The sequence below is a fragment of the Drosophila melanogaster genome, chromosome 3L (assembly GCF_000001215.4).
Source record: "Drosophila melanogaster chromosome 3L".
NCBI classification, from domain to species: Eukaryota; Metazoa; Arthropoda; class Insecta; order Diptera; family Drosophilidae; genus Drosophila; species Drosophila melanogaster.
The window spans coordinates 18291902-18317237 of record NT_037436.4 but is presented as its reverse complement, the minus strand read 5'-3'; the positions used below and the strand labels follow the sequence as shown (position 1 = coordinate 18317237).

At 40.1% G+C, this 25336-nt stretch overlaps 3 protein-coding genes, 2 long non-coding RNA genes and 1 other non-coding gene across 9 annotated transcripts; 4 read left to right on the top strand and 2 right to left on the bottom strand.

Moving 5' to 3' along the window:
* The first annotated feature begins 12820 nt into the window (after positions 1-12820).
* Positions 12821-14519, top strand: grim. Its single transcript, NM_079413.3, has one exon. The coding sequence runs from the start codon at positions 13139-13141 to the stop codon at positions 13553-13555; it is 417 nt and encodes a 138-aa protein (NP_524137.2). The 5' UTR covers positions 12821-13138; the 3' UTR covers positions 13556-14519.
* asRNA:CR45974 (antisense RNA:CR45974) lies at positions 13059-13807 on the bottom strand. Its single transcript, NR_133267.1, has one exon.
* lncRNA:CR45975 (long non-coding RNA:CR45975) lies at positions 13897-14437 on the top strand. The gene has a single exon (NR_133266.1). It is a non-coding gene; the product is annotated as a long non-coding RNA:CR45975 (long non-coding RNA).
* Positions 14520-15977: 1458 nt separating the features above from the next.
* Positions 15978-18496, top strand: CG13700 (uncharacterized protein). 4 transcript variants are annotated; one of them, NM_001275083.1, is made up of 10 exons: positions 15978-16403; positions 16464-16546; positions 16619-17269; positions 17323-17406; positions 17473-17505; positions 17588-17632; positions 17727-17798; positions 17849-18164; positions 18225-18343; positions 18394-18496. In NM_001275083.1, exons 1-10 carry the CDS (start codon positions 16105-16107, stop codon positions 18405-18407), a joined length of 1716 nt encoding a protein of 571 aa, NP_001262012.1. In that variant the 5' UTR covers positions 15978-16104; the 3' UTR covers positions 18408-18496. The 4 variants fall into 4 exon arrangements, with proteins under 4 accessions (NP_001262012.1, NP_001262011.1, NP_649037.2 ...); NM_001275082.1 differs by having other exon boundaries at positions 17470-17505; NM_140780.3 differs by having other exon boundaries at positions 17323-17415.
* A 2941-nt stretch (positions 18497-21437) lies between these two features.
* lncRNA:CR43306 (long non-coding RNA:CR43306) lies at positions 21438-22634 on the bottom strand. The gene is made up of 3 exons (NR_048294.1): positions 22487-22634; positions 21697-21966; positions 21438-21640 (listed from the first exon to the last, which is right to left on the bottom strand). It is a non-coding gene; the product is annotated as a long non-coding RNA:CR43306 (long non-coding RNA).
* Positions 22635-22975: 341 nt separating this feature from the next.
* Positions 22976-25113, top strand: CG5103 (uncharacterized protein). The gene is made up of 2 exons (NM_140779.4): positions 22976-23828; positions 23893-25113. The coding sequence occupies exons 1-2, from the start codon at positions 23010-23012 to the stop codon at positions 24943-24945; spliced, it is 1872 nt and encodes a 623-aa protein (NP_649036.1). The 5' UTR covers positions 22976-23009; the 3' UTR covers positions 24946-25113.
* Positions 25114-25336: the final 223 nt, after the last annotated feature.

The following is a 25336-nucleotide window of genomic DNA, read 5'->3' as shown; positions in this document are numbered from 1 at the left end:
AAGGCTTTTTATCATTTTAAATTATGTAAGTAACTTTAATACTATCATATCTATTATCCCCTTTCCCCTTGCTTACTTACGATTGTCAATCCCATTCCTTGGCAGATCCGTGGACAGCACGTCAACAGTCACTTCAGACTACCGAAGCTGGTTTTATTGTTATTCATTAATTTTAATGTTTGCACAACCTGCGCACTGCGAGCGCCTGCGAATTGAATTGAATTTCGAGTGGCCAAGTGCCAGAGTCTGGGCGGCCTGCGATAAAGCCAAAAGCCAAAAGAGCCAACACGGAGGGCCAATGAAGCTAAGTGCGGTTATGAACCCTTTTCGCATTTGGGCGGCAAACAAAGGATCCGGCAAATGGGTGAGCAAATGGAGCCACCTTCGGTTCCTCGTAACATTTGCGTAATGAAAGTGTGAGCTTGGAAACGAGTAAGGAGGGGAGTTCAATAAACCCTTGAACGTGCACTGAAAAATAAATTTGGTAATACTGGATACCTGGATTAATATATTTTATAATATCTATATGTGAATGGTTCAGTCAGAAAACTAAATCAAGTTTTTAAGTAAAGTAAACTGCCACATTGTAAACTGTTAGTAACAAAACATGAGTGATACAAACCTTTCCATAACAAGAGCGATTTTTCCCCAAGTGTAGCCACACAATGCTGCAGGATAACAAAACAATAGTAATCCACCGAAATTGATGCGCAACAAACATGCGAAAGGAAATCGAGGGCAATTAAAAAGCATAGAAAATGTATGTTTATTATTAGAACTAATGCCAAATGACAATCGTCCACAATGACACCCCTCATTTACCCGCATTTCGGGACTCCGCATTTTTGGTACAGTTTCGTCCCACCTGAACATATGTCATTTGGGCATTGAGTTGTCAACACAGCGGCCCGAATACCCAGTACCTGTATCAATGTCCGACTCAGACGCACTCCCCCATCCGAAGTACCATCTCCCCTGAAAGGACTCATCCCTCGGATATTTCTAGCATCTAGCATCAGAACATATGTGCGTGAGGGCGTTAAACTTGTCCGATCCCAAAAACGCAACCATGTAATTTGTTATCCAACAATTTATAATTGCATCAGCAGACAACACACGCACATGGCCAGCCCAGAAACGGAGGAAATCGAGATGACTTCGAGTCAAAATTATTATGAAGTAAACATTGTGCTATATTTGGACTACTCTCGTGTCCTAAGTGGGCAGACTTGTGACTCTGACTTCGGATCTTTCCCCTGCCTGCATGGCAAACTGTCCGATACAATTTTATGCTATGCTTAACATTTTGAACATTTTTCGGTTTTTGGTTTCTGTGGTTCCCTGTTTTCTTCCCCATTCCCCATCCCATTTGTAATTTAATTTTTCCCTTCAGAGAGAGCAGAGCAAGTTTCAGTTGATTTATGAATTTTTAAATCAATTTGACAAGTTACTTTTCAGTTGGAGTCGGTTATTGAAAAATATTTGTCTCATTTATTATTTCTAATGAGATTATTGCAAGGTTTGGGTCAATTTCATGCTTTAAGTGCACAATCTTCCCTTTGAATGTAAAGTATTGATTGAAAGTAATGTAACTGAGAGACCATTTAAAATTTCTTTATTATTAATCTTCGATGTGAAAATACCAATTTGTAATTTGCAATGCCTGGAAGATGTACTTCGTTCCGAACCGAAAACATAATTTCTTTTTTTTTACAATATTCCCACAAAAATGTTACAAGTTATTAAAAGTTTGCCATAATAGTTTGGCAATGCATGTTGGCATATACAAGTTCTGACAGCCGTGGAAAATGTGGTACATCCCTCAAAAAGAGACTTCTTGCTTACCCCCACTTGAAATTCCAGTCTTAATCGCTACTTAAAAATTGTATTTAAAAAATATCAAGCTACAAGTATCAAAACAATTCCAGGGCGTGACGAAACACGGTGAAATGTAACAACTTGCTACCCGCCCGCCTGATCGACAGCAACTTGTGCACATAGGAAACTACGGGAAACATGGACACGTTTTTCTAGTCGCCGGGCGTCGCTCTTTTGACATCTCAAGTGACGTATTACTCAATGGGTCTCTGCCTTTGGTTACGCCTGACAGAAAAAATTTAAAAAACTCCCCCACCACGAGAAGAATTACCAGTACTAGCACCACCACCACCGTCCATCATCAATCTCAAACAAAAATGTTTGGTTAAATCTCGGTTGCAGTTTTGGTTGACGGGAAGTTTAAAATGTCGAAATGCCCTTTCGCTTTTCAACTGCGATTACGGGATCTTGATGGAAGAGCGTTGGTCAGAAATTTCATGGGAAAGTGTTATAATTTAAATGGGAGAGGCGTAGTAATTGATTTGCAGTTTCGATCGGGGAAATCTTATGGGTTCGGTGAGAACGGGTTGGAAGTTTAGTGAAGTTGATTTAAGAGGTTTTAATTGGGAAGAAAGTGATTGAGTTATTGAGTACAACCAACGAAGAGACATTAATGGCAACACAAACTGGAATGCTTAAAGGTTTTTTTTTTCAATCAAACTTTAAACAATAATAAATCAGTTCAATCGGTTAAAAAAACCTATATCCGAAATGATATTCAAATACAGCATTGCTATTTTATGTCCTTCTAGCTCTTTTCCTAAACCAAAAATTCACTCCAAGTCTCGTTCGATTTTCATATTGAACCAAACTTTTTAAAGAAAATCCTCAGACCCACGGGTATCCACTGCCACCCTCATCAAACGCTATGAACCCAACTCACCTCGCTGGGCAAAACTAATTACAAAGCTGGACCGCAAAAAGCATCGTGGCCAGAAAGGAGAGTCGGAGGTGGTCCAAAAAATTGCTAGCTCGATTCGCTGTTTTTGTCAAGCGTGCAAAAATGTCAGCAAGTAAAAGGCAAAACCAGAGACCCAAAAACAGAAAACAGCACACTGAAAGCTGAAAGCTGAAAACTGGAAACCCAACGAAACCACTCGACATGTCAACTCGAATGGAAAGGACCAAGGATGGAGGATCGAGGAGAAGCTGGGAGTTGGGAGTTGCAAACTTTTTGGCGAGTGACATGAAAAGGACATGTCACACCGTATGCGCACATTAAGTGTAGCCACAATTTATCAAGCCGCATAAATCTAAATCGAGTCTGGGTTATGCCAGTCCAAGCCAGTCGCATCAAAAAGTCAAAAAGCTAATTTGCATTTAAAAGGACCCGAAAAGGACGCCACAACAATGCTGCCATGCAAACGGATACTCGAATGTGTGGATATTTTCAGCCATATATTCAATTTAATAAGCCAAGATAAATGAAGGGAAACCTGAGCCAAGCGGACTGAGACGCCGACTCCCGACTTGTCAGACGTATCCTTCCTTATTTGCATAGTTTTCGTTGGAGCCCTGGCCATTTTCCCAGTCCATCCCTCCACTCATCCATCTATATATCCTTTTCCCAGTCTGTCAATATGCCACATGTGTGCACTTGTGCACATGGCGTGCACTTCATCAAATCGTCTTCGTTCTGGTCCTGGTTTTGGTCCTCGTCCTGTTCCAGATCCTTGTCCCCAGTCGATAAGCGAGTTGTGGCCAGGTTCAGCTTGGATCGCTTACAGCGAAAATTGGAAAAGTTAAATTACTTTTGCTTATTTACGTTTAGATTTCTGACAGATATTTCGTTTTCACAGTTGCGAATTTAAAAATTTTTAGCATGTCTACTAGCACTAAGCATCTTTACCAAAATGAATCGTAAAAACTGTTGTCCAAACGAATTGATAAGCCTTTTTGTTTTTAATAAATTTCTGTCTCTTTCATTAGAGCTTTTTATATAAAGTTTTACTTAAGCAATATAAGTTTTTACATCGCATAAATTTATTGGCTATGTATTGGCTAGCCTAAAATTTTCATGGTTAATAATAAATCCACCGCAGACAACCATTGTTTGGTCCCCCAATTTTCTCTAACTGTCAAAATTAGCCCATAATCAAATAAGTTAACGAGGAGTAACCAAACTGACAATTGGCGCATATAATTGTAGCTTGGTCCGTCTGTCTGCTCTTCGCCTGCCGTGCACCGCAAATACAACAAATCAACAATCAGCAAATTTTCAAACCTAATTACATCACTGAGTCCTGCCTGTTTGGCTCCCAAACCGAAGGTCCTTCCTGGAAATCACAGTTCCGGGTCCCCGAAGTCTGCGGTCGCAGTTCGAATTCATCGGAGCGTGTCGCAAATGTCAGCCAATAGAGCAGAAAGCACAACTCAAGTGGCCACTGGACGATGGGCACTCTCCGAAGGAAAGGACATCGAGGTCCTTTGGCCATAAGAAACCCACTGAGGCGTAAACTCATTTCGGTAGGCGTCACCCAAGACTCAAATTGAGTCATTTGATTTTTCAATTGCTGCTAATTAGCCTCGAATGCCTTTAAACTATTGACAACTTGTCAAGCATGGAAAAAGTCCGCCAATTGTAACATTTAATGACAGATGGAAATAATGACTGAGGTTTGGGAAAGCTGATAAAGAGAAAGGATGAAGATTTGGAGGGAGTACGGTTTTCAGAGATGTTAAGAAGACTTAGAATGTTAACACCAAATTACTCAATTGTAAAAAGTTTTGTTACAATTATAAGTGCAGATTTTTTATAAATATTGACAAATATATATAGTTTTTACTGGTTGCTTTGAGTTTTTTGATAAAACTTAAGCTCAATTAAAATTCATGACTAGTTTACCCTATTCGCATTTAACTGTCACTCTTTCCTTAGAGTCTTAGTAAACGCTTTTGAACTTTTTACGTGTTTCCGTAGTCCACCAACCCTTTTCTAGCTTAATAGCCCCAAGACTCGTTAATGGACAGAGAAGCCTATTAGCAACTTTATTCTGCAGTGCCATTGCACCTTGCTGTCAATGGGTTTTCCTTTTTTGCAGTACTTTTATGTTGCTGACTCTTCTCCTTCTTTGTTTTGGCTAAAAGCGGACAAAACTCCGTGCGAATGACAGCTGTCAGTGGCGCTTTTGCAATCAACGAGTGCCTGTCAAACTGACAGCCTGTTGCTCGACTCTCATGCGATTTTCCGGAGCCTTTTGCCTCAGGAATTTTTCCATTGGTTTCCATTTGCAGATCAACTTTTTCTTGCCTTCGACTTGGCACTTAATTTGCACGTGTTTCTTTCCTCACACCTACGTCCAAACGCCTACACACAATGTGCGGTTGCGTTGGGGAGAAAATATTTGAGCGGGGACTCCCTTGCCATATTTCATTTCCCCACCAAGTGCAAAATGCAACAAATGTCATTAAAAACGTGGCATAAAAATATATTTTATGCGTATTCCACATCTCGAATGCACTTCTCATCCTCGTTCTATTCGATTTTATGCTGCCGAGGAAACTTTCCCCACTCATTTCCCTTTCCTTCACCGTTGCGCTCATTTTATGCTGCATCGCATCGCGGATATAAAATAAAAACATTCTGAATTTGGGAAGTGTAAAGAAAAATGTATATCCTTTGAATTATTATTAATTATTTATCAAAGCATATAATTGCTTGCCACTGCTCTTATAATTATGACTTTTAGAGATGCGTAAACGAATTTAAGGATAAAAAAAATATCAGTATATGGATTATGTTCTTAATTTTAGTTAATTAAATATAAATATTTTATTATTATTTCAATTTACAAAAAAAGTAAATGAAATTTTATATAATACCGAATGTACATATGTATTTCCTTACCTATCTGATTTGCTCGCTGGTAGCATACAAATGTACAATCCCATATACCTCTAGACTAAACTGGTACCTCGCATACAAATGGAAAGAAAAGCTGAATGGCATTTCGCATGCGTTTTCAAGATTGCGACTACTGAAGTCCGGAGGTTGAGGCCGCTGCTGAGGATGGGAATGAGGTTGAGGTTACTCGCCACCGAGGTTGAATGACCTAGGACAATAGATTTATGCTTGGGGTAGTTGTTCCATCTTGAATCCGATGCCAACTGCCCGCTGTGCTGATTAAGGGCGTTTTGCCATCTTAAAGAAGGGGTTATTATGGGTTATGGCAGCGGGCTAGGGCAGTGTGGGTATGTCCCGTTTCGATTGCTTCATTAAAGGCGGTACCGACTGTACTGGGGACCAATTTCCAGGCAATTTGCAAGCAATTTGATGGGCCAACCTGGTGCACGAGCTACTCCTAATGAGCCAAGAATTCCCAAGTAACAATGCCCCAAAGTGAAACTCCAAAATGGTACGGATTCGACACATCTGCCAACGAGTTTCGGTCTGTTAGCCGGCTATATACATATATTCGTATTCCCAAAAGCACATTAGGGCCAAGACGAGCAAAGGAGCTGCAATTCGACTTGGCTGCTCTCGCCTCGCTTTCTCTCTGCATATTAAATATAACACAAAATGCATATTAAATGGCATAAGCCACAAGCAACGAAAGGTGCATTTGGCCAAAATCCTTCGGGATGGCTTAGCCACTAAAACCTTTAAGACTTGACGGAAACGCTACGGTGTTGTAAAATTTTACAAGTCAACTAGTTTGCTGGTTTTCCGTTTTTCATTTCCCGGAATGGGATACGTGAGCTTCCGAGTCGAGTTAGTTGAACCAAGTTTATGAAGCCCTGAAGATCCCAGGCTTAAGATGATATAACTAGCGTATCGAGTGGATTAACTTTCTTAACTGCTGTGCGGAGTTTTTGGTTTTGCTAAAGCTAATTTTAAAGGTGAAGGGAAATAATTTAAGTTCATTGGGAAGTTTCATTACTGCGCTCAAAAAACATAATGGCATCAAAATTAAGAAAAGTTTCAGCACCCTTTGATAGAAGACAAGGTTCCGGAATATTATAGTAAACTTTTAATGTATTTAATAGTATTTACTTTTAAATATATTAAAATGTGGTTCCCAGCTTATTTATTTTAATATCCCTGTTTAATCATAAAATGAACTTTTCGGCCTTTGCAGCTTATCGGGCGGATGTCTCGTCAGTATGCTCTGATTGCACTTGCAGCTTATTAAGACCGAGTCTGTCTCATTTGGCCGAATCAAGGAAAAACGCATTAAAAAGGACCTGCCAGGACACACTGGCAGATACAAAAGCAGAGCCAGAGAGTTGGGGATAGGAGGCAGAAGTGCACTTTGCACATTTGCGCGTAATGATTTTCCATTAACGTAAATTTGAATTAACATCGAGTGGCATCAGGAGCAGAGGAAACGTAATTACAACACGTCCACTTTCAATTCCGCAAACAAAAATCTCCTACACCGGCAGCAGATTCATTTGATAAATGCCAAATGACATTAACTGCATAAGCCTGTGAGTTCTGCGAAATGCAAAAACCCGGAAGGTTGGAGGCTCCAGTACGAGCCTGCTGTTTATGGTAATTATTTATTTGCCACAGCCGTTGTTGGTCCATTTTGTTGGACTTTTCATCATCGCCATTAACATAAAATTTTATTATTATGTCACTGTTCTTTTCGGTTGTCACGTTGTTTGTTTGGCTACTGTTATTGCTTTGTCTGTTTTGCGTCTCTTTTTCGAAAATGTTTGTAATGGATAATGAAAGTGTTAAACTGGGACTATTAGAAGTGTGAGTTTTAAAAATACTTTAAAGTAAGGCAAGAGCAATCATCAAATTATAATCATCATCAATAGCATAATCAATCAATTAGGTATAGCTGAAGAAATACATATCTGCAGGCAAAGAACTTTCCTAAAACCGAGATAAAACCCCTTTACGCTTTGCCCATTGACTGCTTAAGTGAATTTCCTCAACCATTTTCCGCAATTAAACCCAAACAACCGGGACAAGTTCCTAATGCTAAAAGCTGAAAGTCTTCCATTCCGCCCGTTATTTACCATTCCGCGTTTCGTCTAAATAAAATCCACACCGTCTAATTAAACAAAAGCTCGAGAAGTCGAGGTGTAACCAGCATAAATGAACATTAACTTGAAAATAATAAAAGTGAAGTAGCTTTAGGAAGCCGTGGCTCGAATTTCATGGCATAATAAATGGCTCGCAGACCGATGCGAAAACTTTTCCTCCTCGTCGAGTGATGAAGTAATGAAAGCGCTGGAAGAAAAATTACAATTCACGAGCGCAGCGCAGTTATGAACTTTTTCACGGTGCTAAATAATGCACACGAAAGTGCTCAGCCAGGCAGTCAGGGGTTAAGAAATCGAGGTGGGGCAGCAGTTCTTCATTAACTTCTCCGTTGCCGCCAGATGATGATGATGAATTTTGTATAAAATGCTTAAATACCTGCAATTTAACTTTTGGCGGGTGTCGTCCATCTCCAGCGGCTGAACCCCCTGGTCCCTTAACCCCATCGCCGGTTAGGGGGTCGAAAGGAGCCAGTCTCGTCCCGGACTTTTCAATATGCAGATCCGCGTGTTTCTTTTAATTTAAATTGACTTCTCTTGGGGGCGACACGGCGATTCCCTGGGGTTATTTGGAGCTGGCCAGTCGGGTTAGAAACTAATCAAAAAGCCATAAAAACTTTACCCTGTAGAGGGTAACAATTTGTTAGGGAAGATTTTGGTCGCGCTATTTGGTATAGATTACTGTTGGAGAAGTGAGGTGCTCCACCTAATTTTTATTTAAAAAAATTGGTCCCCTAAAATTTCTATTAAGCATTAAGTCCCGAAATTATATGAATATATTTAGAGGTACACTTATAAAAACAATATATAAAATAGTGTATGAATCAAACCTTTAAATTAAAGATTCGAGTTATTACAATCCTCATATTCTCATATTCGGCAGCTACTTGCTTTAAGTTTAATTGAGTTTCAGACTTGCACTGTACAGCAACTGTCACTGCAATTGTGCATACAAGTACACATAATTAATTAAGGAACTGACATATACCGCCTCTTGCCATCCTGCAATCCCTGTAAAAGCCCCTCATTGTCCTTTTCTTCGCGCAGTCATCATCATTCTTTCCCATCCTTGTGCTAACTGAAATGTCAAAAATGCAAGTGACAAGTGTGAAAAAAGGACGAGCTGAGGAAAAACAAAAGCCAAATGAGGACACACATGGCCGAGGGGGTTGTGGTGGTTTTTCCGGTTGCAAATAGGGGGGGGGGGAGACTTCCATTTTCCGAGGGACTCTCCCTTATGCCATTGTCTGCTTGAAGACGCAGCGCGTTCGTGCAAAGCAAAATAAATTGAAATTTTAAAATGTATGAAATTAATTTTTGGCGTCGGTGACTGGGCTAAAAAGTTCTCTCCAACGCCTCAGATGATATCACATGATTATTTATCTGTTACGCACACTTACACTTTGCCCGACACATATGCAAAGGACGTGTGTCCTGGTCCTTTCCAAGTCTCGTGTCCTGAGCCTGACACTTGCCAACACACTTTGTCAAGTTTTTAGTATGTTGTCAGCGATTTCCCACTCCTGTTTGGTACTCTGACTTTTTGTCTTAGCCCTTTTAAGCCATTTGTCAAACACTTGGCATGACGTCATGTGTGGATGCGAATCGAAGGGGAGTTCTTTTGCGACATCTTAGGGTATTTACAGCTTCGTTTTGGGCAGTTAGCTGCCTCCGCAGTTGGGCGAAAATTTACATATAGATTAGCAGCAGCACAGACACACCAATGGCCACTAGATGTGGACCTTCAATGCACTTTATCCGGCCCTCGACCGATTTTGATGGCGGTGATGATGTCTGCAGTGCATAAGTGGAAATCATTAAGGGGCTGGCCGCATCTTGTAAACCGGTGCGTAATCCTGCAGACCCAGCCAAACCAACGACACACTGAAAAAAATCTTAAATAAATGTTTTGTGTGGCTTAAGAAATATGATATTTTAAAAGTGGCATTGGGTATAATTAAAATATTATTTTAATATTTTAAGAACTCTTTTTACTTTTTAATTGCTTAGAAATTTATAAAATTAGTTGTAAGGCACCACTCTTTTGAACTTTACAAGTTTTGAGTTTTACATAACGTAACGTGACAACTGGACGTGTATTAAACTATAATTGTTCTTGAACAAGCTTTGGTTTTTTCTGAGTTCACAGTCAATTGTTTACAGAACAGAACTGGCAGCTCGGCATTGTTACCATTTCCGTTCCGTTTCTCTCTCTCTCTCTGAAGCCCATTGTCCAGGGGCTGGAAATCCCCTGACAACACTTTGGCCCTTTCACTATGTGAAAAAAGAAAATTTCTGCGAGCAATCCTTGAACAATGCACGAAATAATTGCACAGACCGGACTGCGAAACCGGGTTGAGTGGTGGAGGCGGAGAGTTGAGGTCCTTGCGAAGAGACATAATGATGGCCCGCTGGATATTGGCTGATGATGGGCATTAAAACGCGTATGATGAGACTTAAGTAGTTACACACACACAGCGTACGATTGGGACTCTTTAGGTGTGTCCTGGAAAAAGGACTCGCTGGGGTTTAAGTGATGCTAACATATTGCCGACACATGCATGTCGTGGGTTAGGGAAGAACTTCCTCTGAAATGATATTTCTTCTCTATGATTACCGTGTCTGCATATTGCTAAATGAAAATCTGAAGCACAAAGTGTAAATAATGTTACGGCAAGGGGAAAATGATTCACGGCTGATGGGTAAGGTGAATGCGGATTGGTGTATTAACATCTGTCGTAAAATTATGTGGGAAAACATAAATCGATAGGACATTTGGATTAGCTTGATCAATGTGCTAATATTTGTTCAGGAGATATGTTGAATAGAAAGAGTGATTTTATAAAATGCCTAAAATATTAAAAACTTAACATTTTAAGTCCAGTAAAAACAATTACACAATATTTGTTATATAAAATTCAAATAGCCTGTTCGGCTTATCAATTCTCGGTAATGATGAAAAATTAAGTACTTAAACCTAAATAGGGATATTAATCATGTTAATAGTTAAATTCGCAGTAATGATATTACTTCAATCAATACAGAAAATTTTGTTGTTTTGTTTTGTTTTTAAAAATATTTCACCTCATTTTCCGCACACCATTTATAAGCAAAGTTACCCCCAACCCATAACTTTTATGGTAAGTAATACAGACCCTCCAAGTTCGGCAAATCGATACCCAGCGACCTTGAGCTTGACATTTATATATATGCCAGAATATAACGACCACGTGCTGTCAACTGTGTCAGGAAAAGCTCACCCACACTTTCTTTGGAGGAGCTGTGCTCCCTAAACGAATTTCATTGTCAAGGTCGCACGCACAAAAATGAAGAGGAAAAGCTGAATGTGGGTGGAAATGCCGGCCGGCACGACCTTGAAGCCAGTTGGGTGAGAAATAAAAAGCTTTTGCCGGTAGGAGACTTGTGGAACATCACCCACAAGTGGCGGACTTGGCCTTGGCGATGGCCTTGTTGGAGCTCCCTCAGCAAAAATGTTACATAGGGGGAGGAAATAAGCTCAATTGGCTTTATGCTTTCCGCTCCCTGGAAGTCCTTTTCTGGAATGTTAAAGTGTTAAATGACATTTATTGAACATTTGGGACAGAGGAGGAGATAATACAATATACTTGTCTAATTAAAAAAAATCGTTATTATGATTTATTCCATATGTAAGATTTTAATTCATCATGATTGTAAATAAATTATATAAAACAAATTCAATAAATTTACATTATTGATAAAATTTATTTTTTCATGAAATTATACCCAAAAATTATTCTCAATTTTTCTTATAATCAGTTTTGCATAAGTATACTTTCTTCATACCCCTCTACCACAGCCACTGCTTTCTTGACTTTGCAACTATCCGGGAACAGCTTATCATAATGGATGAGCTGCAGCTAACGGAAAATGGGGGAGCTGGGATCAAACATTTTCCAAGGTTGAAATTGTCGTCAGCATAATGTTTGAGGGAGCTGGATTCGCGTTAGCTTGAAGGTCAATCCATTTGGGTGCCCTTTGTTATGGTCAAGTTTAAGGCTGCAATAGGGGGAATCTTCAAGGACCATTACGCAAGGTTTTCGCATCAAAGATTTGCCGTGCAAGCTTTTTGAGTTGAAGGATGCTTAACTTGAAAGCGGGTTAGTGGTTCCAAGAGATTTTAGGTGAAGGAGACTCCGCTGTTTTGAAATATATTAAGTATGTAAAGAAGTATACTATAAATAACCCAAAGTGATACAATGTAAGAAAAGATCTCGTTGGTCCCTGGTATAAATTTGTTTGCCATTAATGAATATTGAAAATAATAATTATACTAATAATAGGTACAATAAGCAAGATTAAATTGCATTTAATCACCAAAAATCAGTTTCTATGCGAACCAAAATGTCATAACAAACAATTGTTGATTCATCCGTAGTGAAATCCAAGTTCGAAATTCGAAATGAGCATACGACGACCAAACTTCCCCTCAAAATTGCTAGACTCAGCTAGAGCAAGTACGCCCAAGTTAACCCCTGAAATTCGAAATGAATTCGATGCCGCGCTTCGAACAACGAAATCCCAAAGAGCTTACGTTTTATTTGACGTAGCACTCTTACGTGAAATGATTTTCCCCAATTCCGCTCTCATTTCCCGAGTCTCTCACCGCTTCTCAGCCACTTTCCCACCCCCTTTCTAGTTCCGAAGTAAAGGTAACAAAGGCAGCCGTGTCTTTGGGGTGGTAAACTGGCGGTGGTGGTGGCACATTGTCAGTGGTGTGGGTTCCTGTGGTTGGTGGTTCAATTGGTTGGTTGTTGGCATAAACAAAGCACACACACAATACACACAAACTCCCGGGGGGTGGTGGAAATTGGGAGGGTGACATTCACTGCGAGAGAGGAACTCGCTTCCTATAGGAAAGTACAAAGAGAGCTATTTTATAAATGTGACTGCAGCAAGGATATTTACAGTCAGTCCACTCTGAAACCTCGACGAGAGAACATTGAATAACAAGCGGAAGCGAAAAGCGCAGTTGAAAGTTCGTCAAAAAGCGACAAGTTTCCTCGTTCGTTTTCCCGCCAAATGAGTCAGAAAAATTTTCCAAGTGCTCGATACGAAACATAAAGACTTACAAGACTTAAAGTGCAAGCAGTGAATGGAATATATTATTCCTCAGCGATATTGAAATCAAACATTAAAAATATATGCTACACTAAAGTTATATATTTTTTTAAAGATTCATACGTTTTGTAAAATCACATTTTGTATTAAATTAAATACCGCCATGGCCATCGCCTATTTCATACCCGACCAGGCCCAATTGTTGGCCAGAAGCTATCAGCAAAACGGCCAGCAGACAGCAGCGAGTCCAAGGACAACTGCAACAGCTGCTGCACCATCGCAGCAGCAGCAACAATCGCAACAACAGCAGCAGCAGCAGCGACATCATCATCAGCAACAGCGCCCACAATTCCGTGCCAATATTTCCGTGCCGCTGGGAAGTCAACAGGGATCGATGACCATGTCGGAGTTTGGATGCTGGGATCTTTTGGCCCAGATCTTCTGCTACGCTCTGCGAATCTACAGCTACAGTTCGAGCCAGCGTCAACCGACGGTCATTCAGATATCCTTCGAGATCAGCAGCGGCGGTCAGAACAACGATGAGGACGACGTGACTGATGCCACCTCCAAGGAGAACTAAATTTGGTTTCCATATTTCATCCTGGTGGAGAGAAAATCTTTGGGATTTTCTGGGAAAGGCAGGCTCAATCAAAGCGCATTGTGATTTCTTTTTTGGGTATGGACACATGAGGAGGAACGAGTTTTGTAAAACATGGGATATTTCCACAACAAAATAAGAAAACTATTTTTAAACTATTTTTGAGAGAGAGAAAATTCAAAATTTGTCATCGACTTGCTTAAAGTGATTTTGGTTGTTTGTTACTTTTTTGGATGTCAAATTTTCCGATATAAGTTTTGAAAAAATGTTTAATTTTGCAAGCAAAGGTTTCCCGGTTGGTTCAAATACATAAACATACTTAACAACATTTAGAGAGCATAAAGAGAAATGTGTAAAATTGTCATAAACCTTATTAGTGTCTATACGTATGAGCAAAACCACAAGTATCGTACTCAACTAACAAATAATTGTCAAATTTTCTACTTCAACTACTTCAACTACATTTCAACTACTTACAAATATAAATCGTAAACTAATATTACAGAACTACAATACAGAACCAACAACAAAACAAAGATGCAACCGCAGCAACAAGAATAACAAAAGACAACAACTCAATTGTACAAAATAGATTTTAAGCAAACAGCAAATTTTATATGTTTACAACAAAGAGAGAAAATACAAAACGTCTACAAAAAATAGAATACAAGAACCGCCGAACAGAATACATTTTAACAAAAATTAAACAAAACAACAACAAACATTTAAGCAATTTTGATACGAATAATCAAGAATAACAAAATTTGAAATGTATCTTATCATTATTATTGATTTTAGCAAAATTCAAAACATATTATTTTAATTTTGGCATTGCAAATTAAACAAGAAATATTGAAATTAATCACATGTAAAGATAGCATTTGTAAGAAATTAAAATTTTTATAAGACAAACAAGCAAAAAATAAATACAATTTTATAAAAAATTAAAAAATACTTTGAACGATTATTATTGTCCCTTTTCAGAAAAACATAAAGAATTTTACCAACACCATTGCCGAGATATATATATTTAATTACCTTTTATTTCGGAGGTGTAGAACTCTATTAAAATGTTTTTGAAAAATTATTCGAAGCGTTTTTAAAATATTTTAAAAATAAACTAAAACGTTTTTAAAATAAATTCAAAAGAATATTTATTTGTTTCACCAAAGTTTTTATAAAAAAATACGTCAAAATAATATGAAATTTTGTTTAATACACTCTTTTAATAACCGCTTATGAATTAAGCCTTTGTATTCCATTTTGGGCAATGAAATGGCAAAGGATAACCGTCCTGCCAGGAAAAGGCGGAGTAAGCAAACATTTAGCGATCGCTATCGTCAAAACCAATATGTCACCTTAAAAGGGAAAACACATTTTTGGTTAAGGGCAGACAGAGAATTTTCCCGTCGTGTCATGCCAGGCACACTCCACCCAAAAGGGTTAAAAAGCAAAGGTGACGCTTAACCGCAGATCCCAGTTTGTGCCACCAATGTCCAAGTCATCGGGCTCGGGGTCAAAGGGAAAAAGAGGAAAAGGGCAAAGGGGGTGTACCCTTTAGCAAGCCCGGAAACCCATTTAACCCCAGAAGTGGAAAAAGTGTAACATCTGTGGCAGCAAGCGATCAGCGGCGCCTGATAAGTTCGCCAGTCAAATAATAATTATGCAAACATTTCGGGCCGCTAATTTGCCGCCTATCTTAATTTAAATCGCTCAAAAGCGCACTGGAACCAGCGCACAAGAAATTGTTTAATTGTCGTGACATGACAATAAGCGACCTGGAAATTAGGGTCCTTCGCTATCCTTTTTTTTCGCGTGTGGCTTGATTTTTGGCGATGATAAGCAAGGGGGAAATTATAGGGTATGCAAATGCTCGCATAGTGTCAGTCGCGTGTCCTGGATCAAGTTTTCATTCGGGTTCGTTTTCCACTCAAATTCCTTCTTAGCGCCTGCAATTATGCTCGGCGGAGAGACAGTTTATGATAACATATTTGTAGTTAATTTAGTTAAATTAGTGCCACATATGTTAAACTGATCTGAGATAGCCAGGTGGGAGCTGCAAATGGGTGAAAATTCCATCGAGTCACAGGTTGCTGGCAAACTGCTTTCGATTGGGTCCACACTCAAATATTTCAATAGTTAAAACCACGGGTAATAGACATTTAAAAAGAAAAAAGAAAGCAATATAAAAGCAAATAAGTGTAATCTAGTTAACTTAAATACATATAGTCAAGTCATCTAAATATGCTGTTTCCCTTTTGTATTGCAGACTGGATAGATAGAGCTTCAAAAAATTGTTCGGTGTTCTTTTTTAATTAAACCTTAAAACGTTTATTTCAGTTGATTTTGAGAAAGTTGTTCTATAAAAGCATAAACAAAGTATTCAATGAGAAGAGTGTAAATAAACTTTAAGAAATTATTATTATTCCTTAAGGGAAGCAAAATTCCAAAGCATTTACTTAGGCATGAGCTAGATACCTTAGTGGTGTCATACCGCAAAGCTCGACCAGGATATCCATCTTATAATCATAATGAACACTTCGGATAAGAATGACAATGATAATGATTCCTTGGGCGACGAGCAGGATCAGGAAGTCCGCCAAATACTAGATTCAATCGAAAGCTTCGATGACGTCTGCAAAACTTTCAAGTCGAAAAGTGTTCAAGAATTAAACGCTCAAAAGACAAGTGAAGTTCCCAAATCTGACCAGGAAAAGGTTCACACGTCATCGTCGAAATACAATTCTACTCCCCAGACAGAAAAACTTACTTCTGAGGCAGATCCAGATAGCGAATACACACGTTTTCTGAAGCAAATGAGCGTTCGTTAGTAAGTTAAGTTATTTTAACAATAATTTTAATTTAATTTTCTTACTCATATGCATCTTAGCTCAGAGTTTCGCATTGCCTCGGGTCAAGTAGTTCAACAAAAGGGTCAGACAATGGACTACCGAGACTATAACTATAGCGAATGTAAATATTGAGTTTCTAATTTCTAAAATATTTTTGGAAATTTATTGATCTTTTTATTTCCTGCTATTGTAGATCCAGTATGTCAACCTTCTTGTAGCTGGCAATCCTTTAACCCAATGACTCAGGACTCGACATCTGGACAAAGAGAGATGGAATCGTCATCATCTAGTTCGCCCGGGCAGATGTGCCAAAATCAATACGGCTATGGTCAATCTCTTCCGGAAGCCGGATCAAGATCGGACGAGACCATTGTCAACGATCCCAGTACTACCAGTTCAGCTCCATGTGAGAGTGAGAGTCCTTGCTGCTCCAAAGAGACTTGTGGCTGTTGCTGTGATATCGCTTCTAGTCAGCAATCTGGATGCTCCCAATGGGATCAGACTTATCCTGGCCAGCAACAGCACATTTTTCCTGTTCCAATGGGTGTGGATCCGAGTACCGGGTTTCCCATCTACTGCTACTCTACCCCACTAAATTATCAAGGCAATGCTATGTACTCAATGCCAGGCATGCAAATGGATGAAAGTCAAAGGGGAGGCGGTGGCCAGAACAACCGGGAAACTGGTACGAAATGTCAAACTTCATCAGAATCTTCAGAGGAAAATTGTCATTCAAATGGGGATAGTGCTTCATTTCATCAAAGTCCTAACAATTTGGACATGGAGGCCTTTATGCAAAAGTACCAGAAGAGTGTTCAGCAATGCTATGCCACTGCACAACAAGGTAAGCATGATAAATAAGCAACCGTGGATGCAATGTAATATGCCGAATTTTAGGAATTCAACAATCATTTGCTAATGCTCAGAGTCAGCCGTATTTCAATAACTTTGCGCAGGGAACTCAACAGTTTTATAACAATGGTACTGAGGGTAAACATGAATTCGTAATCCTAAAACAATTTGACCACATTTTCATCATTTAAGCAGGTACGCGTTCAATGTTTGCCGGATGCAATCAAGGTAAGTTTTAGCACTCAGTAATTAACTCTTCATCTTATTTTAATAATATCCAACTGTTTTAAAATATATTAATTATTTTAAGCCATTCAAATAGGTATGCATGAAATGTTAGGCAGCCCCAATCAAGGTATGCTTAATTAAATTATTCACTTTCATAAATGTCCTAATGACATTCTATCGTTTTAACTATTGAATTATTTCCGAAAACCAACATCTCTCAGATTGTCAAGGCATGCAACAGGCTTTCAGTTCTTCTTTCGGTGCTCAACAATATTGTAGCAATGATGGTCTAGGTACTTACTTAGCATACCAAATTTTCAAATGGTTACCGATTTTCGTTTAGGTGCTCAACAAATCTTTTCCTCATTGATGGGAATGCCTTCCCCTAACTGGTTTGCCAGTAACACTGGATTTATGAGCGACTCTCTGCAGAACCACACAGTATACTCCTCAGACTACAAACCCTTTTCCAACGATGGCAACCACTTTAACCACTTCCCCAATGGGGGCATGGACATGGGCTTGGCCACCGAACCCTGTAACATCTACGGTCCAGCTGGATCCCCTGGCCTGGTTGAGATGGGCAACGGTGGTCAGGTCTATGGCATGGGTGGTGCCTGCGACATGAATATGAGCGCTTACCCTCTCAGTCAAATGAGGTAAGAAATATTCAAAATACTAAACCATGCAATATAACTATTTGTTTTTACCTGCGTCAGTTATTCAAGTCCCTATTCCTACGATATGCCTTGTTCCACACTTAACTATAATCCAGCATCAGGTATTCCTATGGCTACTCCTCAAATGCAAGCTAGTCATATAAGTAGTGGAAATCCAGGTTTGTAACGAATAATTGTTGTATGTTTTTACAATATTCGCGATCAACAGTGCAACAGGGCTGAATCGGAAGGAACCCCGAGAGTGAGATGGTGGAATTGATACAATAATTATATATATTATATTATAATACTCTTAAACAATAAAGGCAACCAAAAAAAGAAATATAACAACTTCCTTTTCAATTTATAATCTTAGAAAACAATGTTGAGTTAATAAAAGTTAATAAAACTTAAAATAAGTTCAAGAACAAGGTATTGATCATTACTTAAAACGTTTCATTACTATGACTGCTGAAGATGAAGACTTTGTCGAGCAAGTTTCTCAATAGAACTTTTTTGCAGTCCAGCAATGGTAATGACTCACAGTAGGAATGTTCCACCTTCCCAGATCCTGAACTTCGCATGGCATGCACTTTAAGTCAAAGCTAATTACAGTGAGCTGGTCTATTGATTTTAGCAGTAAAGTACACTAACCCGTGAGGGAACCCTCGCATTGGACAAACAAACGGGCGACATCAGTGACCCAGTTTCGTGCAAAAACCAAGTCGGAAATGTGGCAAGCTGAAAAAGGGCCAGGCAAACAACGCCCCCAAATGCGAAAGGCCTGTATGTGGAGCGAAAGTGAAACGCAATATGGCCACAAACGACCACATTCGTTTAAGAGGGGATAGGAGTATCTGTGACTGTATTCACTTGCTTTGTCCAGGAAAAGAGGCAAATCAAATATCAAAGTGCCGACAATGAAAGCTCTGGTTAATTGTTTGATGTTAAAGACCGAGGCAAAGTGAAGTTAAGTAAAGACTTCTTGAGATTCTCGGATTGACATTTACGGCTGACTGACTATTCATTAATCTCATGATTCATAGACCCAACTCAATGTTAGGGGCTTCTAAACTATTCCCGCCGAAAAAACGTGTGTCAACACCCACAAAACCACAGGAGGTTGTCTAGGGTCCACAAACAACGCGGATAAGAAGGAATTTTCCAATGATTTATTCTTACGAGGCAACACCTTAAAATAGTAGAACAGAGAAGTCATGAGTTTGTAACTCCTTCGGTACCCGAATATGATTAATTGCCTCAAATGAAATTTGTTTCTGACCATCAGTTGAACACAATTGCGCTTCATTATCAGCGTTTTGGCCAGTGACCATCAGCGGCAGTCAATTACCGGTCGACAGTCTCGTTTCTACATTTCGATTCTACCCACCAATCTGCTTCACTTATGTCCACAGTGAAAAAATAAAGTTAATCTAATTTCTAAATTAATATTATGAATATTTTTAAATATCTGGTTCTCACTTCCATTTAAATATAAATAAAAATAACATCTTCTACCAGTATTTTTTTCGGGTTATTTTATGACATGAGAGTTTAACATAGAATAAAATAATGAATACGTACAATTTCTGACTGATATTTTCCCAGTGCATTCCTATATATTGCCTGGGTGTTGTTGTCAATGTCCTGCTGCGCTATTATTTGTCTTGTGTGAGAGACTCCGACTCGGTATAAATTGGTTTACGCCACTTTTGGGTCATTAACGAAATTGAAAATAGAGACGGACATAGGGACAGAACTTGCGGGGAGGGAGCTGTAGAAGAAGTGGAAAACGGAGACCACCGGGCTCCCATCAAATCAGTGCCACCTATTTTGGTAGTTGGCCAATCATTAGACACCAACGGTGCTCGAACTGTTGGGAGTCTAGGCGATATTTAAGCGTCTCCTTGGGAGTTTTGGAGCAAATAGTGGTGTTACTTTCAATTTACCGCCTTAAGCGATCGTTATTGAAATGGCTTCAGCGTAAGTAATTAAAATGCGACTTTATACATGATTTAATGTCCTTCTAGTATGAAAACCCTAGAAATCGTGTAACAACCATCATAACTTAATAATGCAACAGCAATCACAATAGAGCATTGAAATGACTCCAGATAGTAATGCACCACTTTCGGAATTCATATAACCCTTTTCCAAGCCTACATCTCAATCCGAATCGGTTGGTGGAAAAAAACCTACAGATAGAATTATCTCCGCCACGAGAGCGACTCACTTCTAGCCCGGGGATAAACACATATAATTTAATCAAGGGCACGACTTCTACTTCAAGTAGGTAGCGACCAAATGTCCAGACAAGACAATAAAAGGGCGAAAAGGGATCACGTCGAAAAAAAAAGGAGAAATCAAAGCGTAACAAATTCGCCGGCAGGACTTTCACTCGTGGAAAAGAAAGGAAAGTAGAGGACACGGATTAAACAGCAGGCACGTGACTTCTGAGGCCGAGTCCTTTTGTTCAGAATTGAAAGCCGATTATACCCAGGGTAGCGCACATACATAGGCATTTGCACTTCATTATTATGAGTTATGATGGAACGCAGGCTGGTCAAGCTGGTCCTCGCACAATTATGTCACCCTGGGCAAAATTCATTATTACTGCCCTGCCATGCAAATCGATTTGTCGTCTATCCGTCGATATTTCTTTTGACATCTGAAGGGTGTGACCAATTTGCATCGCCGAACAGGACACGCGTCGCAATCAGATCAAAGGGAGGGGAAGCCTAGATAGGTCCTATCCTATGCAAATGGACGGAATCAATAAATGAGCTTGGACATAGGTCAATCGCTTCCACTTAGTCAAATGTCCTATTAAAGTCGAGTGTGCCTGCTTAGCCTGGGAAAATTTATTCCGAATCCGAATGCGATTTTTCATGCTCTTCACATCCTCGATTGGGAATGGCAGTCAATCGTTAATTGAATTGTTTATCAGTCCTAAAATAAATCGTATAAAATGTGATACTTCACTATTACCAGGCAAAAATGTTTACCATTATATAAAAGACTTAAGTCTAAAATATATTGTTTTTTACTTATTTGAGATGAAAGTATAGTTTATAACGTGAGCTTAAAATCTATATTTATATACAATGGTTAATACATTTTGGTGGTTTTTGTGCTGTTACTTAAATTAAATTGTACAGGTTATTTTTGAAAGAATTTTATTATTCTTGAAATGTTTTGCGTTTTTGGATTTTTAAGGTAGTTTTTCGGTTACTTGGCACCTGTTGAGCTTCTTCACTTGCCTGAGAAACCCGCTCCATAGCTCAACTGAATTCAGAAATGGCAGAAAAGACGAACGCGTATTGGGTTTGCTACTGGAAACAACGAGATCTTGATGAAGGAGGATTCTGAGCAGCCAGAAGGAGCCAGAAGGAGGGTTCGCAGTCCTCAGAGGCTTCTTCTTTGAAAACGATGTATGTGCCTACCGAAGCGGAGGGTTCAGCGAAGTGTTCCAGAGCCTTGATCAGGAAATATATTGTATATCATCTTTAAATTTTTCTTATAAATTACTCACTTATTTTAATAGCATTTTTGATTAGGCCCCTTGAAATCTCCAAATCAGATGTCAATGCTATAATCCCCATTTCCCACGGTTATCATCTGGTGAAACTCTCTTAAAGCACTTCCACTACATAAATTCGCTTGAATTCATACTCGAAACATTAGCAATGGATACTGAACCCTTTGCTAAGTGGCAAACATCAGGGAAATATCGCTGGGCGTTGCGAATGACGACAAATTACACACACCAACTGCTGGGCCCGTGTCTTCGGTTGGGTATTTACTGGAAATTTGCAAACAATATTGATTTCGGACCGATCAAAATAAAAATTAATCAATGCACTTAAAAATTTTGAAAAACACACATAAGGAAGCAAACTCAATGACGTGGAAAAGGGAAAGGGTGTGGTGTGGAGGGAACCCCTTTTTTTAAGCAACCCTCCGGCTGACTTTAAAGTGCTCGAAAGAAACTTAACTAATTTATAACTTATGACTGCACGGCCATGGACAATTTTCCATGCCACTACAAAGGAGAGCAAAAGCCAAAATTTGACATGAGTAGCGGTCGCTTAGCCGAAACCATGTGTAAACCCCTTTTTTTTTAAATTCAAAGTAAACCCTTCAGTCGGGACATGTGAGTGTGCACATGTCAGCAAGCGAATTAATCGAAGAGAAATGATTTATTTAGCGCTCGGACAGACGGAACGCTTCGATGATCCGGGGAAAGGGTTAGAATCCAATGCAACCCTCGTGCAATTCCGATTCGCACCCAAATCAAATTTAAACTGTTTTCAAAACTGCACCTCTTGGCTCATTGATGGGCATTTATCGGTCCAGAGGGTTGGTCCTGCACTCTATGTTTACTTATGCGTTTTCTCGCTGTGAGAACTGCAATTTTTCACCGTAAATTCACACTGCATTTTTTTATATAACCTTCACTGAATGAAACTTTTTACTGTTTTGAGTTTCTGCCGTCAAAATATTTACGACTTTTGATTTGTAATGACCTTACTTGGATGTTTGAGTGATTCGTGTGGGAATGCTGTTTTGATGCTTTCAATTTGCTGAAAATGTACAATTACTAAAAAAAAACAAAATCAAATCAAAAAGCCATCCATGCATTTTACACGTGGGAATTGGAAGAAAAAAGGACTAAACATTTCAAAATTCTTCTACCAATTTGTTAAAATAAAACTTATAACTTATATAAATACATTATATAATTTTTACGCCAATCGAAGGGAAATTTGAAATGTGGTAAAAATTACAGCACAACAGTCTGTCTTTGATTAGTTTCTCAAAATTAATCAAAATTTGGTTGTGAAAATGTCGAACGCTAAGCTGGACAGTAAGGTCGTTCAGAACCTGAAGGACGTGGCCCAAAAGCTGCGGATCCACTCGATCACCTCGACACAGGCGGCCAAGTCGGGACATCCGACGTCCTGTGCCTCGTTGGCCGAGATAATGACGGTGCTGTTCTTTCAGCAGATGCGCCTAAATCTGAAGCATCCTCGCGATCCTTCCAGCGATCGATTGGTTCTGTCCAAGGGACACGCTGCACCCATTCTGTACGCCGTTTGGGCGGAGGCTGGACTCTTCCCGGTGGAGGAGCTGCGAAATTTGCGCAAGGTGGACAGTGATCTAGAGGGTCATCCCACTCCACGGCTGAGTTTCGTCGATGTGAGCACCGGATCCCTGGGACAGGGCATCTCAGTGGCCGCTGGAATGGCCTATGTGGGCAAACACCTGGACAAGGCCGACTATCGTACATATGTGATCGTGGGCGATGGCGAGGCTACCGAAGGAGCAGTCTGGGAATCGCTCCACTTTGCCGGCCACTACTGCCTGGACAACCTGTGCGTAATCTTCGATATGAACAAGATCTTCTGCTCGGACATAGGCACTGAAATGGAGGTTTATCGGGAGAGGTTGGACGCCTTCGGGTTCAATGCCCTAGTCTTAAATGGCCACGATATTGATGAGCTGGCCAAGGCCTTCATTAATGCGGCCAGCACCAAGGGTAAGCCCACGGCTCTTTTAGCCAGGACGACTAAGGGAAAGGACTTTCTGGGCATCGAAGGAATCGAAGAAATGCATGCACAGCCACTGGGTAAGAGGGCCGAATCTGCAATCAAGCATTTGCAGGTATGATTGAAAGACCAATTAATTGCATTAACGGTATGGTTAATGGTATCATGTGTTTCCTCAGATGAAAATCGCAAATCCCAACGTCCGCCTGACACCCAAAAAGGTGGGAAAGTGCGGCCACGCCCCCGAGGTGCATATTAACAATATAATGCTGTGCAGTCCGCCCAATTATCGGCTGGGAGATTCGGTAGCCCCACGCTTAGCCTACGGAACCGCCTTGGCCAAAATCGCGGCTGATAATCCTCGGGTAATTGCCCTTGATGGCGATACAAAGAACTCGACGTATGCGGACAAGATGAGGAATGCATTTCCAGAGCGTTTCATCGAGTGCTTCACCGCACAGCAGAATCTGGTGGGCGTGGCCGTGGGAGCCACCTGTCGACGTCGCACTGTGGCCTTCGTTTCGACGTATGCGACCTTTTTCACACGGGCCTTTGATCAGATCCGCATGGGCGCAATTTCGCACACGAATGTTAACTTTGCGGGCTCCCACTGTGGCTGCAGCATCGGCGAGGATGGTCCCTCCCAAATGGGACTGGAGGACATGGCCATGTTCAGGAGCATTCCCGGGAGCACGGTCTTCTATCCCACGGACGCAGTTAGCACGGAGAGGGCGGTGGAACTGGCTGCCAATACTAAGGGCGTGTGCTACATCCGCACAACGTATCCGAGCACAACGGTGATCTACAACAATGACGAGGTGTTTGCCGTGGGACTGGGCAAAGTGGTGCGCCAGAAGCCCTCGGATGAAGTGCTCCTGATTGGAGCCGGCGTCACATTGTACGAGTGCCTGGCCGCAGCGGAGAGATTGGAGGAGGATTGCATTACGGCACGAGTGATCGACCCCTTTACAGTGAAGCCCCTCGATGTCGGACTAATCGTGAAGCATGGAAAGCTGTGTCGTGGAAGAATCGTCGTGGTGGAGGATCATTACCAGCAAGGCGGATTGGGCGAGGCGGTCCTCAGTGCTCTGGCCGACTATCGAAACTTTGTGGTCAAGCATCTCTATATTACCACTGTACCGAGATCAGGCCCTCCTGCTGTTCTGCTGGACATGTTTGGGGTCTCCTCCAGAAATATATACAAAGCAAGCCTGGCCATCATGAAGAAGTGAGCAGAATGTTCGAAAAAATCGAAAAAATTAAGAAGTGTAACTTTATAATTTCAAGTACTTTCCGTAATCAAAACTTTTAAATATCTCTCTCAACACAAATTATAACTGTAACTATATTTATATTTTGGTTATCATGCAAATTGAATAAAAAATTAGCAAGAAGTTAATAAAAAAAACTATTATCGCATTGTTGGACATTTTAGTCACCTGTATTTATTTTTTTATGAGAATTAAATGATCTTTATTGTATTCAAAGTACTTTGTTTTTGGACCGAAATATGAACCACTCCACTTCTTAATAAATCAAATATTCCCTTAATAAGAAATCAACCCTTTTTTAAATGTGACCTGTCCCTTTTTCATTGATACGTGCTCTTCAGCTGCGGTATTA